We start from the raw sequence: 12839 nt of genomic DNA, 5'->3' as shown, positions 1-12839 counted from the left end.
CTTTTTCAAGTCTTTGTCCTCTTTTTATGAGTAATGTACGACTTTAATTTGAAACATTCAGAGTTTTTTCTCTTGTTGTGTTTGTTTGAAGCTGCTTCCTGTTGGCTTCAGCTGTTTGGAGTTTCCATTTTCTAAACTTCTACATTCTGAACCTTCTTCAGCTCTGAACAGATGATGAAACACTGAATGATTTCAAGCTCACACTTTGTCTAATAAACTTACATCTTTCATTCTTTATACAGATTGTGGGGCTGTGGTTTGTCAGAGATCAGCTGTGATTATCTGGCAGCAGCACTGAAGTCCAACCCCTCCCATCTGAGAGAGCTAGACCTGGGCATCAACGACAAGCTGCAGGATTCAGGAGTGAAGCATCTGTGTGGTTTCCTGGAGAGTCCAGGATGTGGACTTGAAACTCTGAGGTCAGTCAGCATGTTTTAGTTGTGCTGAGATGAATATGATGTGAAAGTTGTGCTGACACTAAACTGCAGACATCAGGCTGATATTATACTGATCCACACTGAGGATCTTCATGGTAAAGTCTGTTTTCTTCTTCTCTGGTTTAGTCCATTGACTGCAGCAGAACAATGTTCACATTTCAAACCTTCAAAGAAGAAGAAAAATCCTCCACTGGATAATTCACTATGAAACTCTCAAACTCTTCATTCCACCTTAAAGTCTGTCTGACACTGAAATCCAAAGCAAAATGTGCGTTTGCTTTACAGACAGCAGTCCAACACAAACATACACACATCATCCAAAACACAGTCCAACATCCAAATCTCCTCCACTGCCAGCATGAATGATGGGAAAGAGAAGGAGGAACACTCTGACATTCAGGGTTAGAATGAGTTTCATGAAGCAGACTGTGAAGATCAAAGCTGCATTAGAAAGCTTACATGAATGAATGAGTGGACAGAAGTGGACAGAGATCATCTGAAGCACTTCAAAGGCTTTAAATCAGCACATTTCTCTTTATTCTTTATCAACTCTGTTAGTTTCTTTCAGTTTTCTGTGGAATGAAGCTAACAGCAGGCTAATAAGATGCTGACCAATAGGTTTCTATTAAAGGTTGTAATTTGTATATGAAAAAGTGCTTTGGCTCAGCAGGGATCAGCTTACAGGTAGAATACAGCTGCTGGATGGGATTAGCAGGTCATAGCTATCTACCAAACTGCTAACTGGGGAATTTCAGGCCATCTATGGATCATTTTTGCTAACTGTTTATTCAGCTTAGGCTCACAGGGCTGGAGCCTGTGCTCTAGCTGTCATAGGGCAAGAGGCGTGGTCCACCTGCACAGGTGAGCAGTCCATCACAGGGCCAGCAGAGAGAGACAGAGAAGCACTCTCTCACATCCACACCTACAGCCAATTTAGAAGCACCAATGAACCTAAGCAGCATTTCATTGGACTGTGGGAGAACATCCAACCTCCACAGAAAGGCCAACAAGCTTCAACCTACAACCTTCTTGCTTTAAGGCACTAGTGCGAACCACTTTTCCCCATTTCAGCCCAAATCCTGCATCTTCCTGTTTCTGACTCCAGGCCAGCTCCACTAACACTTTCTCATCAGACACTGCCACCTAGTGGAGGAAGTCTTAGTTCCACTTGAAGCTTCAGATTACAGTTAGTTCCTTTACAAAGAGGTGGAGGTGGTGGGGCCACAGCACCATCATCACTGAGTGCCATAGGACACTTAACCTTTGTTTCCATATGCTGGGAACTTCCTGTTGTTCCAAGGAGGACTGGAAAATGTGTGAAAATCTCCCAGTCAGTTCCTCACAGCACACTTCAATCATTCCCCTCCCACAGCATCAGGACCAGGGCTTTTTCTCTCTTTGGTCCCACTAAGAGATTTCCACACAAACACCTCATCAGTGGGACTCTCAGAGCTACCAGCCCTTTGCTACAATCACAAAGCTCTTCATTGAAATCAATGATATCAAAGCTGGAATCCAATGAGTCCAAGTCTTCTGCTGATTCAGCATCACATTCATCTTTGCTCCTTGTTCTGCATCCCCACCATGGACTTCATTCCTTTCCAAGCCAGCCTTGAGTGTCATTTATTCAGCTCATCCTCTGCTTTACTTTTACACCTGATTTTAGCTGCTTTATCTCTCTTTCAACAAGTTTCTGTGCCTCAATCTTTTTCTTCTCTCCCTCATAACAAGACAGCTTCTTCTGCCTGAGAACATGTTGGAGTGATTTACTAATCCAGGGCTGCTTATTGGGGAAAATACTTCCTGTTTCAAAAGTAATCCCCATTTTTCCCAGAAAGAAATGTAAGTAGAAATCGATGATCTAAGTGAGAACATGAGCCTTTTAAAAAGTCCCAGTGGGTGCAGTCAAAGCAGTCCCTCAGTCCCAGTATAGAGTCTTTGGTCCAGACTGGAACAACTGTGTGCCCAGTTTGAGCTCTCTTCAGTGCTGTGACCTGACGGACCCAGAGGGGCCATCACATCACATTTAGAAGCTCCCCTAATGGAGCCACAACACATGTCCAATACTTAGTCTGTCTTGTTGGACCAACTGGAAGAAATGATTCAAGGACTTAGTCACAGAACAGAGATTCAAATCTCCAAAATTCAACTGGCTGCATCAGGACATATAGTCTGAAACTCTGCACAGTTTCCTGTTTGAAGCTGCTTCCTGTTGGCTTCAGCTGTTCGGCGTTTCCATTTTCTAAACTTCTAAATTCTGAACTTTCTTCAACTCTGAACAGATGATGAAACACTGAATGATTTCAAGCTCACACTTTGTCTAATAAACTTACATCTTTCATTCTTTATACAGATTGATGAGCTGTGGTTTGTCAGAGATCAGCTGTGATTATCTGGCAGCAGCACTGAAGTCCAACCCCTCCCATCTGATAGAGCTGGAGCTGTGGGGAAACAACCTGAAGGATCCAGATGTGTAGCAACTGTCTGATCTTCAGCAGAGTCCAGACTACAGACTGGAGACTCTGGTGTAAGTAGAGTGATGGAGTGAGTGGGTGGTGCTGTCAGCAGTATTGTACTAAACACAGTCAGTATGAAACAAAGATCCAGTGTTTCCTGTAAAGCTGCAACTTCTCAGTGAAGCTGTGAGAGGAGAATGGTGACAGGCTTCAGGATTGGACACAAACACTTCCTGTTTCTGACCTTTATGGTCACCATAGTAACAGCTGACACGCTCTGATCAAACACTGTCAACAGCCAATCAGCTCTCTGAACAATGCAGCACGCAGACCAATGACTGCATTCATTTCCAAGTTTAAAGCAGTGAAGAACACAGTCTGTAGGTGAGGAAGAATTTAGTGAGAGCAGATGTTTGGATGGAGTTCCTCCAGTTAACAGCTGGAACCGTCCATCTGGATTGTTGGGCTTGTTGTTGGGGTTCCTACAGAGCTCAGAGTGGACACACCAAGGTTCTTCTAATGAATGAAAGTCCAAACTCAAACTAGGAGGGAAAAACATTTTCATCAACTTCAATAAAAATCCAAAGATTAGAAAAAGTGAAGCAACAATGAGTCCTAGTACAGTCCCAGCACTGAAGTCCCTGCAGCTCTTTATACTGGACCAAAAAAGTGGACCACATCAGTCCAGCTCTGAGGTCTTTACACTGGCTGCCTGTCCGTCAGAGGATAGACTTTAAAGTTCTAATGCTGGTCTATAAAGCTCTGAATGGTTTAGGACCAAAATACATCAGTGACCTCCTGACCCAGTATGAACCTTCCAGATCCCTCAGGTCATCTGGATCCGGTCTTTTATCAGTTCCCAGAGTCAGAACCAGACACGGAGAAGCTGCATTCAGCTTTAATGCTCCTTATATCTGGAACAAACTCCCAGAAAGCCTCAGATCAGCTGAAACACTCAGTTTATTTAAATCCAGGTTGAAGACTCACCTATTCTCAGCTGCATTTGAATAAAGCACCAAATCCACACTTTTAAGCTTAAATTTCAAAACTTACATTAACTGATTTTATCTGTTTTGATTTTATATACTGTTTTGTTTGTTTGTTTGTTTGTTTGTTAGTTAAGTGGGTTTAGAGCTCTGGGTAGCTCCCCAGCTGGGTCTAGAGAGTATTTTAAATTCAGGCAATTTAAAATAGAAAGTAACTCGTCCACAGAAGGACTGGTAGCTCCCCTTACGATAAGGGTTCAGATCGCGCGAACAGGTGTGAATGTGAATGTGTGTTTAGTTAGTTAGTTTGTTTGCTTGTTTTAATCAATTTTAAATCATGCTTTTTATTTGTTTTTGTTTCTAATGTCTCTGTAAAGCACTTTGAATCACCTTGTTGTTGAATTCTGCTATACAAAAAAATTTGCCTTGCCTTGCCTTGCCTTGGATGTGCTGCATCACTAACTGACAGCTGATGAAGAGTCTCTGGAAACACTCGTTTATCTCCTCTGCTCTTCCTTCTTCTCTCTGCAGGTGTTGGCGATGATGGTAAACAGGACAGTGTGTGTGCTGAGAGAGGAGGAGCTGTGTCCTGATGATCCAGAGAGGTTGAAGCAGCAGCAGCTTGTGTGTAGAGACGCTCTGACTGGGCCATGTTACTGGGAGGTGGAGAGGAGAGCTTCATCCAGCAGTGACTGACAGAGGAATGAGAAGAAGTGCAGATGACTGTCAGTGCTGCAGAGTGAACTGCTCTGAGAACAGCTCCACTGTCAGACACAATGTAGAGTCCAGCATCATCCCTGTGTGTCCCTCTGGATCTGACAGAGGATCATCAGTGTATCTGGACTGCTCTGCTGCTGCTCTGTCCTTCTACAGTCTCTGCACAGTCTCTGTCTGACTCTGGCTTCAGACCCTCCTGGATCAAACTCACCTGGAAAGACTTTCAAACATCACTCAATAGATTTGAATACAGAATATATTTGATATATACTGTAGATGTACTGTAGAGTTGCAGTTTGTCACTTGTAAATACAGTCTGTGAGCAGCTGTGAGCTGAAAGATCTTTCTAGAAACACGAAATGTTTTCACTCTTCTGTTGCTTTTTCATATATTTCCACAACATTAATATTGATCCCACCTGTCTCACCTGTTTCATGCTTTTATACATAATAACAGGACACGTGTGATCTGAGCGCTGCTGTGGTTGCTGTGCTGCACGTCTTCATTTAGATAACAGAGACATCTAGTGGTTCAGAGGGAGAACTGCAGGAGGTGGAGCTGTGTTTTAGCATGGAAAACTTTTTATCTTTTAGGCGCAGATACAAATATGACAAGTATCAGTGTAAGATACAAAAGGTCACATCAGTCAGCAGAGGGAACAGTGATCACACAGCAATGTAAGAATAGAAACATAACAGTGAATCTGGACATGTATACAGATGGAAGCAAACAAACAGGATGTAACACTACATTAAAGCCACAAATGGGAAGAAAACAAAGCCAAAGGAAAATATATTTGATCTCAGGAATCCAAATCAGATGCTTTAGAGCAGGGGTCGGCAACCCTGGGCACGCGTGTCACAGTTGCCACGTGAAGGGTTAACTGATGGCACGACCATAGCTGGACTGGCCATCGGGCATACTGATGGTGATTTTTCATTTTTATGAGCCGATGAGGTTTTTTTACTTTTGTTTTGGTATAAACAATGAAAGGTGGTGGATTGGCCGGATGCTGGTCGATGTGTAAAAATAAGTCAGTTGTTTGGTGGTGGCTATGGCGGAGCTTCCACAGAGGCAACAGGTGAGGCAGGAGGAGCAGAGACCTGAGGTGAACTTAACTTCAGGTAAGTTATGACCTGCAGTCTATCTGGGTCAGATAAACCAAGTTTAGGTGGAGTAATAGTACATTTTTTCCAAATATACTTCAAGGAAAATTTGTCTCCTGAATTTTTTAAATTAGACTTTGAGAAGGGTCTTATCTGAAAGTGTTTGAAGAGCACTATTTGCACTGTGCTGTTTGAAAAGCACTATTTAAAATGGAAGTACACACTCTAACGTGATAAGGACTTTACTGGACTTACCTCGATTTTCAAGTAGGGTGCAAGCTATCTGCATTCGCTCCAGCACAACTGCCTCTGTAGTGGTTGACACCTCACTGACCTCTCCAAAATCAAGGTAGTGTTCTGCAAACTGTGAGATTGATCATAATTAGAATGTAAAGTCTTAATTAGGTAAAGGATAGGATAATTATAATCCACAAAGCTTCAGCGTATTCCGTTTTCAGTTACTGTTACTGTACTTCTATGTAAAATGATAACTTGTGTTGTTGTTGTTGACCGAAATAAATTTCACTTCACTTAAATTCACTTAAAGTCTTAATTATAGCTAACAAGAAATGGAATCATTTGAATAAGGGTTACCTTTAACATTAAAACTCCACAACTGCTGGAATCCTGTTGCTTGTTGTGTTGCATAGTCTGTAACTGCCACTCCATGGTGTCTTCATGCCCTCTCATCCTCAGAAAATTCCTAGTTGAACAAAAATGTTTGTAATGAAACAAGAAATGTTTTATCTAAGAATAATACCTCAGTAATAATGCATACCTCCAGTTGCGCAGAATTTTCCTGTCATAAACACCTTCATTCCCCATGGGGTCTATGAGCAGTATTTTCTGTGCAGAAATGTTGACAATCTGAAGAAAAAGTTAATAAATTAAAAAATTACAATAGTTTGTGCCACTGAAAACGTATTAAAAAAAAAAACACTTTGTGCAAGAAACTGCTTCACAACAAATTACGCAAATTAATAACTATATGAACACATACCACAAGAATCCAGTGTGTACCAAAGTTCACAGGGCACAGCCATGTCTTCAACTGGGAACTTCATCTGTGGGATTGGAAGTGCAGAGTAATTTGGATTTACTTAGGTACCATGCGTCTTAGGGTGTTTTCAAATATAGTCTTCTTTAAAGGAACCGAACTCTTTCCTCAGCAACAGAAAGGAGTCAACTGTTTGGACCACTTTTGAACTTTCAACATACCTTGTTGAGGCATCTGAACTGCCCAGAAAACAACGAGCTTGCAACTACTGAACAGAGCAGGTGTGCAGCATTCTGCACAAGTATACAAAAATGTTAGAGAACAGTAAATAAGTTTTTTTTTATATCAAAATTAGTAGGCAAAGGACATTTCTTACTTTCCTTTCGTCTCTCAATGACAAGGTGCAGGTATGCATCAATGACCTGTTTTGAATAATCTGAGTTTATACAACAACAGCAACAATCTTTGAAGTAACTGCTTGAGTGCTGTACACAAAAACATCTAAAGGAATAGAATTGCTGATAAAGGTTCTTTCTGCATATACTGAAACTGGATATTATGATGTCACAGATGTCACAACATCTGTGTTGTGGTTGATAACATTTTTTCCTGTTGAAGTGAATGGGTGAAACCTTAGAGTTTTGCAATATAAACCCCCCGACCTACCCGCACATTTTAAACTATTAATGGTCTCTGCACTGCAAATGCTTCAGAAGGAGCAGAACCTCGAAATCAGAATCAATAATGATAAGTTCTCTTACCTCATCAGAAACCACCGTGACCCCTGCAGTGTTCGAAAAGAGGAATCAAATAACTTTTATCTTCCAACAACTGACTCCAGGCGCCCAGTATCCTTTGCACGCCATAGCCTCTTTACTAAAAGAAAAATATGATAAGTTAGCTCAGGCATGCATGAGATTTTTAGTGGATAAGCTGGGTAAAGGCCGACGGGCCACAACAGGAAAAAAGTCAATACAATAGGCATGCATTTACACGCAGAGAAATAGGAAAGGTACAGCGGGTGGGCAAAATAGAAAATTACTGACAGGCAGATCCATTTCTAGACTTCTACAAGCTCAGTGCACTTTGCATGTTTCTTTATATCCAATAAGAGTTGAAGACTGCAAAATGCAAACAAAGTCATGCAACAGTCAATCAAGTTGCAACATCAAACTGGCAGCAAATGACCAATGGGTCAAAAAGAGTTGTTCACTATGCCACCTTCCTTTTCTAAGCTTTGTTTCCGGGAGGGAAGTTCTTGTTCATGTGTTTCTGGTCCTGGAACACAATTAAACTCCTTGTGGGAGCAACAACTGTTGTCAGCCGTTTTGGGTGCATAATGAATAACAGAGGGTCTGGTATCCTCTGGACTTTGCTGGCACTGAGGGTTAGCAGTAGGATGGCAGGGGGGCATCTTCAGGTCTGTGCTGCTGTTCACTGTCTGACTGTGAGTTGGGTATTTTTCATTGTCACTGATATTTACATGGTGGCTTCTTCTGTACAGCTTGATATGGTCAATGCTTTAGTGATTTCTTAAAGTTGCTCCTTCCGTGTTTTTTTTTTTAATCTCACACATTTGCCAGCGATGTCTTGAATGGTGTAGGGTCCTGTAAAAATCTGGATCAAGTCTTCCTCCCTTCCTTCCACGTTTCCTCATGTTCAAAAGAAGAACTTCATCTCCAACGCTGTACACAAAGTTTCTGTACTTCTGGACTTGTCTAGCATAGGCTTCCTTTTGTAAGTCTTGGGACTTTGCCATATTTTCCTCTACAGTTTTTTTTTAACTTCTTGTAGAAGATACAAAGTCACCGTAACTCGACTCCTCAGGGAGAATGATGGAGGACAGCTAAAATTTTCACATTTTAAATCACAATTAAAATCATAATGGCAAATAATGCATTTGAAACATGAACTGAAAATCCGAACTATAATAACTCATGTTTAAAAGTAAAAATACTATTATAAAGCTTTGATCACAGAAAGCCACAAAGATAGACTCCTCTCATTTTGTGTATAGTCACTTTTTACTCTTGATACACTTCCATAGGTGAACACATACTGAAAGGTCTCCTCAACATTTATTACTTTACATAAAGATACAAACATAAAGTAGTAACTAGTCACTTACTTTATCTTTAAAATGTGTCTTGCGTATAGAAGTTAAGCAGAGAAGATTAAAGCTGCAGCTAATATCAGTATGCACACTTTCCAATTAAGATTACATTTAATTCATGCATTATCACAGTTTTTGCATAAATAGAATTCCTTAATAACACTTACTGGGACTTCAACAGGAAGAATACGTAGCTCAGGTGGCAGAGCAGGTCAGCCACTAATCAGAAGGTCGGTGGTTTGATCCCAGGCTGCCTCCTGGCTGCATGCCAAATGTCCTTGGGCAAGATACTAACCCCATGTCTGCCTACTGGTGGTGGTCAGAGGGCCCGGTGGCGCCACTGTCCGGCAGCCTCGCCTCTGTCAGTGCGCCCCAGGGTAGCTGTGGCTACAATGTAGCTGCCATCACCAGTGTGTGAATGTGTGTGTGAATGGGTGAATGACTGAATGTAGTGTGAAGCGCTTTGGGGTCCTTAGGGACTGAGTAAAGCACTATACAAATGCAGGCCATTTACCATTTACCAATTCTCTCCCATACATTAAACGGAATGGTGTGTATTTGGTTGTGGTGTGGACCTTGGACCTCAAAGAAAACAGTGTAGCATCCAGATACACATCCCAGTCATTCTGTTGACTGTTGACTAATTTTCTCAGGGCTCTACATGTGGACATTAAAAAAAAAAAAAAACACAATAGTGACAGTGTCTTAAAAGCATCCATCGTAGTGTGAATGTGAGTGAATGTTAGAAGCACTAAAAACCTTAAAGAAAGCACTTGTGTGAATGGGTTCGATTGGGTGAATGCACAAGTTGTACAAAGTGCTTTGAGTGCTCAATGAGAGTAGAAAAGCACCATATAAGAACCAGTCCATTTACCATCTGAGCCTTCGTAGAAAGTAAAGCTGGCTCAGACCCTTTTTGTAGGCAGCGTCCATGTTGGCAGACCACTCCAACTTGTGATCCAGATGAACTCCCAGATACTTAAAGGATGTGACTATTTCAACATCATTCCCACCAGTGCAGACAGAGGAGGGATCTGTTTCTGCCAAAGTCCACCACCAGCACCTTTGTTTTGGCCACATTCAGTTTCAGGTGATTCTCCTCACACCACCTCATGAACCGACCAATCACTCCTCTGTATTCCTCTTCACTTCCCATTCCCTCTTTAATCCAGGATCTCAACCAGTTTGTTATGTTCTCACATTTTTAGGTTCTGGTGCCTTCAGGACTGCTTCAACTTTGTCCTCGGTTTTGTGGAGCCCATGTCTGTCGATCTTGTGTCCACAATACTCAATGGCATCCTTGAAGAACTCACATTTGTTTTTGTTTGCTCTCAATCGATGTTTTTCTAGCCTGGCCAGGACTGCTGTTAGGTTAGCCAGATGAGTCTCCTCATCAACACCAGTGACAATTATGTCATCCAGAAAACACTGTGTTCCTGGAATGCCTTGTAGGACCTGATCCATGGCACGTTGCCATACTGCTGGGACACTGGCGATACCAAATACCAGTCTGTTGTACTGATATAGGCCTTTGTGAGTGTTTATCTCCAGATATTTCCTGGATGTCTCTTCTACTTCCAACTGGAGATAAGCCTGGGCAAGGTCAATTTTTGAAAAGTGTTTGCCACCTGCGACTGCTGTGAATATGACTTCTATCTGTGGAAGTGGGTACTGATCTATGCGGAGAACTGGGTTCACTGAAACCTTAAAATCACCACAGATCTGCACTCTGTCACTTGCTTTCTTGCTTACTGACACTATTGGTGTAGCCCAATCTGACCATTCCACCTTGGTGAGTATTCCTTCCTCTTCCAAGCGTTGGAGCTCTGCTTCGACTTTGGGGCGTAAAGCATAAGGTACAGGACATGACTTGTGTAATCTTGGTTTTGCATTGTCCTCCAGTATGATCTGTGCTTTAATATTTTTCAGGGTGCTGATTCCATCTTTGAACACCTGGGCATGGTTATTAAGTATCTGTTTCAGTCTTTCATCCACAGAATGTGCACTCAGGCCTCGTTCCAGTCTCATTGACTTTATTTCTTTCCAGTTGAGGTGGATGTGTTTCAACCAGTCACGCCCAAATAATGGCACACCTCCATTTTTTCAGAACATAAAGTTCCAGGTTGCGTTTCTTTTTCTCATATTCCACATTCACTTTTAGTTTTCCCAGAGGAGTTATTCTTTCACCTGTGTATGTTTTCAGTTTCACTGAGGTGTGTTTCAGTTTCAGATTGGGGAATTTGTCTCTGTAATCTTCATATAAGATCAGTGAGAGGGCAGACCCAGTGTCCAGTTCCATCTGTAACTCAACCTCTTTTATTTTTGGTGTGAGCCATATTGCATCATTGTCTTTCTCTTGCATTGTGTACAGCTCCAGGCATGCCAAATCCTCCTAAGAATCATTTGAGTCTTTCTCAGTTACTTCATGCAGCTTTCCTTCTCTTTTCCACATTTAGTTTTTCTTTTAGGCTGCGCAACAAGTTGTATGCTTTCACTCCCATCACACTCAGTAACACAGCAACTTTCCTCTCATCCTCTATTTTGTTAGCCAGAAAATATTGTTCAGCTCTCTCCACATATGTTGTTCAATCCTCTGTGCCATTATCAAAAACGTCCATTTGTCCAACGCCACCTGACATTTTCTCAGTATTTTCACAAGTATCCTTAACTTAATAGAACTGATGTTACTCACGTCCTCTCTGCAGCGCACTAGCCAGGCGAGTGAGTTAGTATCCACACGGATGAATAGTTGTTTTTGCCGTAACCTTTTCCGTGTCTTTTGGCCACTTTCACAAGGATTTCTCCCTCCTGTCGTCCAGTGCACATCGGAGATCCGTTTTAATCCTCGTCACCAGTTTGTTATGTTCTCTCTTATAACTTAACTGGTAAAGTAACAACACATGTTTGGTTGTTAGTAACTTACTTTATTAACCATGTTGTGGAAAGGCACAGGCATATCAATGCGCACAAACGCCACACTTTACACAGAAAGTAGTACCACAAAAATATAAACTGATTTTACTAAATACATAACAGTTTATTTTTAAGGAGGTCAAAGTCAACAGCTTTCAGGCCATTTTTAGTGTATTGGATCAAATGTTTCTTTTTCATGTAGTGAGGTTTATTTCTCCAGATAAAATTAAAGTTTATTTGATTAATAGCTCTTGTTCATTTATCTGGAATGACATTAGTGTGCGTTGGATTGATACATCTTGGTAAACTTTCCATTTCTGTTAGATAAATTCTCCCTAAATTGATAAATTGCTCTAAAGCTGTCATGTTGTGATGTGTGCAGGCAGGCAGAAGTGGTGAATCCAAAATGCAGGACTCTTGGAGACGGGATTTAAACTGAAAACGCAGCTTTATTGCTGGACAAACTCTTCATAAAATAAAACTCACAAAAAGCAATGCAAAAACAAGACGCTGAGGACCGGACATAACAAACACACAGCAAGTTGAGGGTACGACGCGACAGAGAGCACAGGAAAACACTGGGCCTATATACACAGGGAAGTAATCAGGGAAAGAAACAGGAGGGAGACACAGCTGGGAGGGTTTGGGCTAACGAGACATGGGGAGCAAAGCAAGACACACTGACATGACACAACCCTTCACAATAAAACAGGAAACAAGAAACAGACGCAGACTTGACACTGAACCTATACTAAACACGAGACACAACCTAAGAAGTAATCCCTCACTAAGAATAACAGAAACATAGAATACCAATAAACCAAGCATAACAAAAGCATCGGGATACAAACCATAATACAATGTGAGCAGGGCAGACGGAACAATTGACGGAAAAAGTGTGGACTTTATACCAGTTTTTAAATTGTGTTGATGGGCCACGTAAAACCACAGTTATGATAAAAATATCTGCAATGTTTGGTTTTCTTCCTGAATACTATCGTTGTTTATATTTACTGCGGGAAACGGCAAAAACGGCATTTTATAGGGAAACACTCGCTCGAAAACACTCTCCGCCTGTGAGCAAAAACAAAACCAAAAGTCTCCACCCTTTCCT

The 12839-nt window shown here is 41.5% G+C and overlaps 1 protein-coding gene across 1 annotated transcript; it reads left to right on the top strand.

Annotated features, from left to right (window-relative positions):
- Nucleotides 1-26: 26 nt before the first annotated feature.
- Nucleotides 27-6454, top strand: LOC147336732 (ribonuclease inhibitor-like). Its single transcript, XM_086286225.1, has 5 exons — nt 27-30; nt 172-196; nt 243-419; nt 2791-2964; nt 4411-6454. The coding sequence occupies exons 1-4, from the start codon at nt 27-29 to the stop codon at nt 2912-2914; spliced, it is 330 nt and encodes a 109-aa protein (XP_086142351.1). The 3' UTR covers nt 2915-2964; nt 4411-6454.
- Nucleotides 6455-12839: the final 6385 nt, after the last annotated feature.

Source organism: Aulonocara sp. 'chitande type north' Nkhata Bay, linkage group LG3, assembly GCF_057382095.1.
Source record: "Aulonocara sp. 'chitande type north' Nkhata Bay isolate Kocher_YH1m ecotype deep benthic linkage group LG3, A_spYH_male_GT1.1, whole genome shotgun sequence".
Classification (NCBI taxonomy): Eukaryota; Metazoa; Chordata; class Actinopteri; order Cichliformes; family Cichlidae; genus Aulonocara; species Aulonocara sp. 'chitande type north' Nkhata Bay.
Note: the sequence above shows the minus strand (reverse complement) of the source record. Positions and strands in the feature narration are given on the sequence as shown.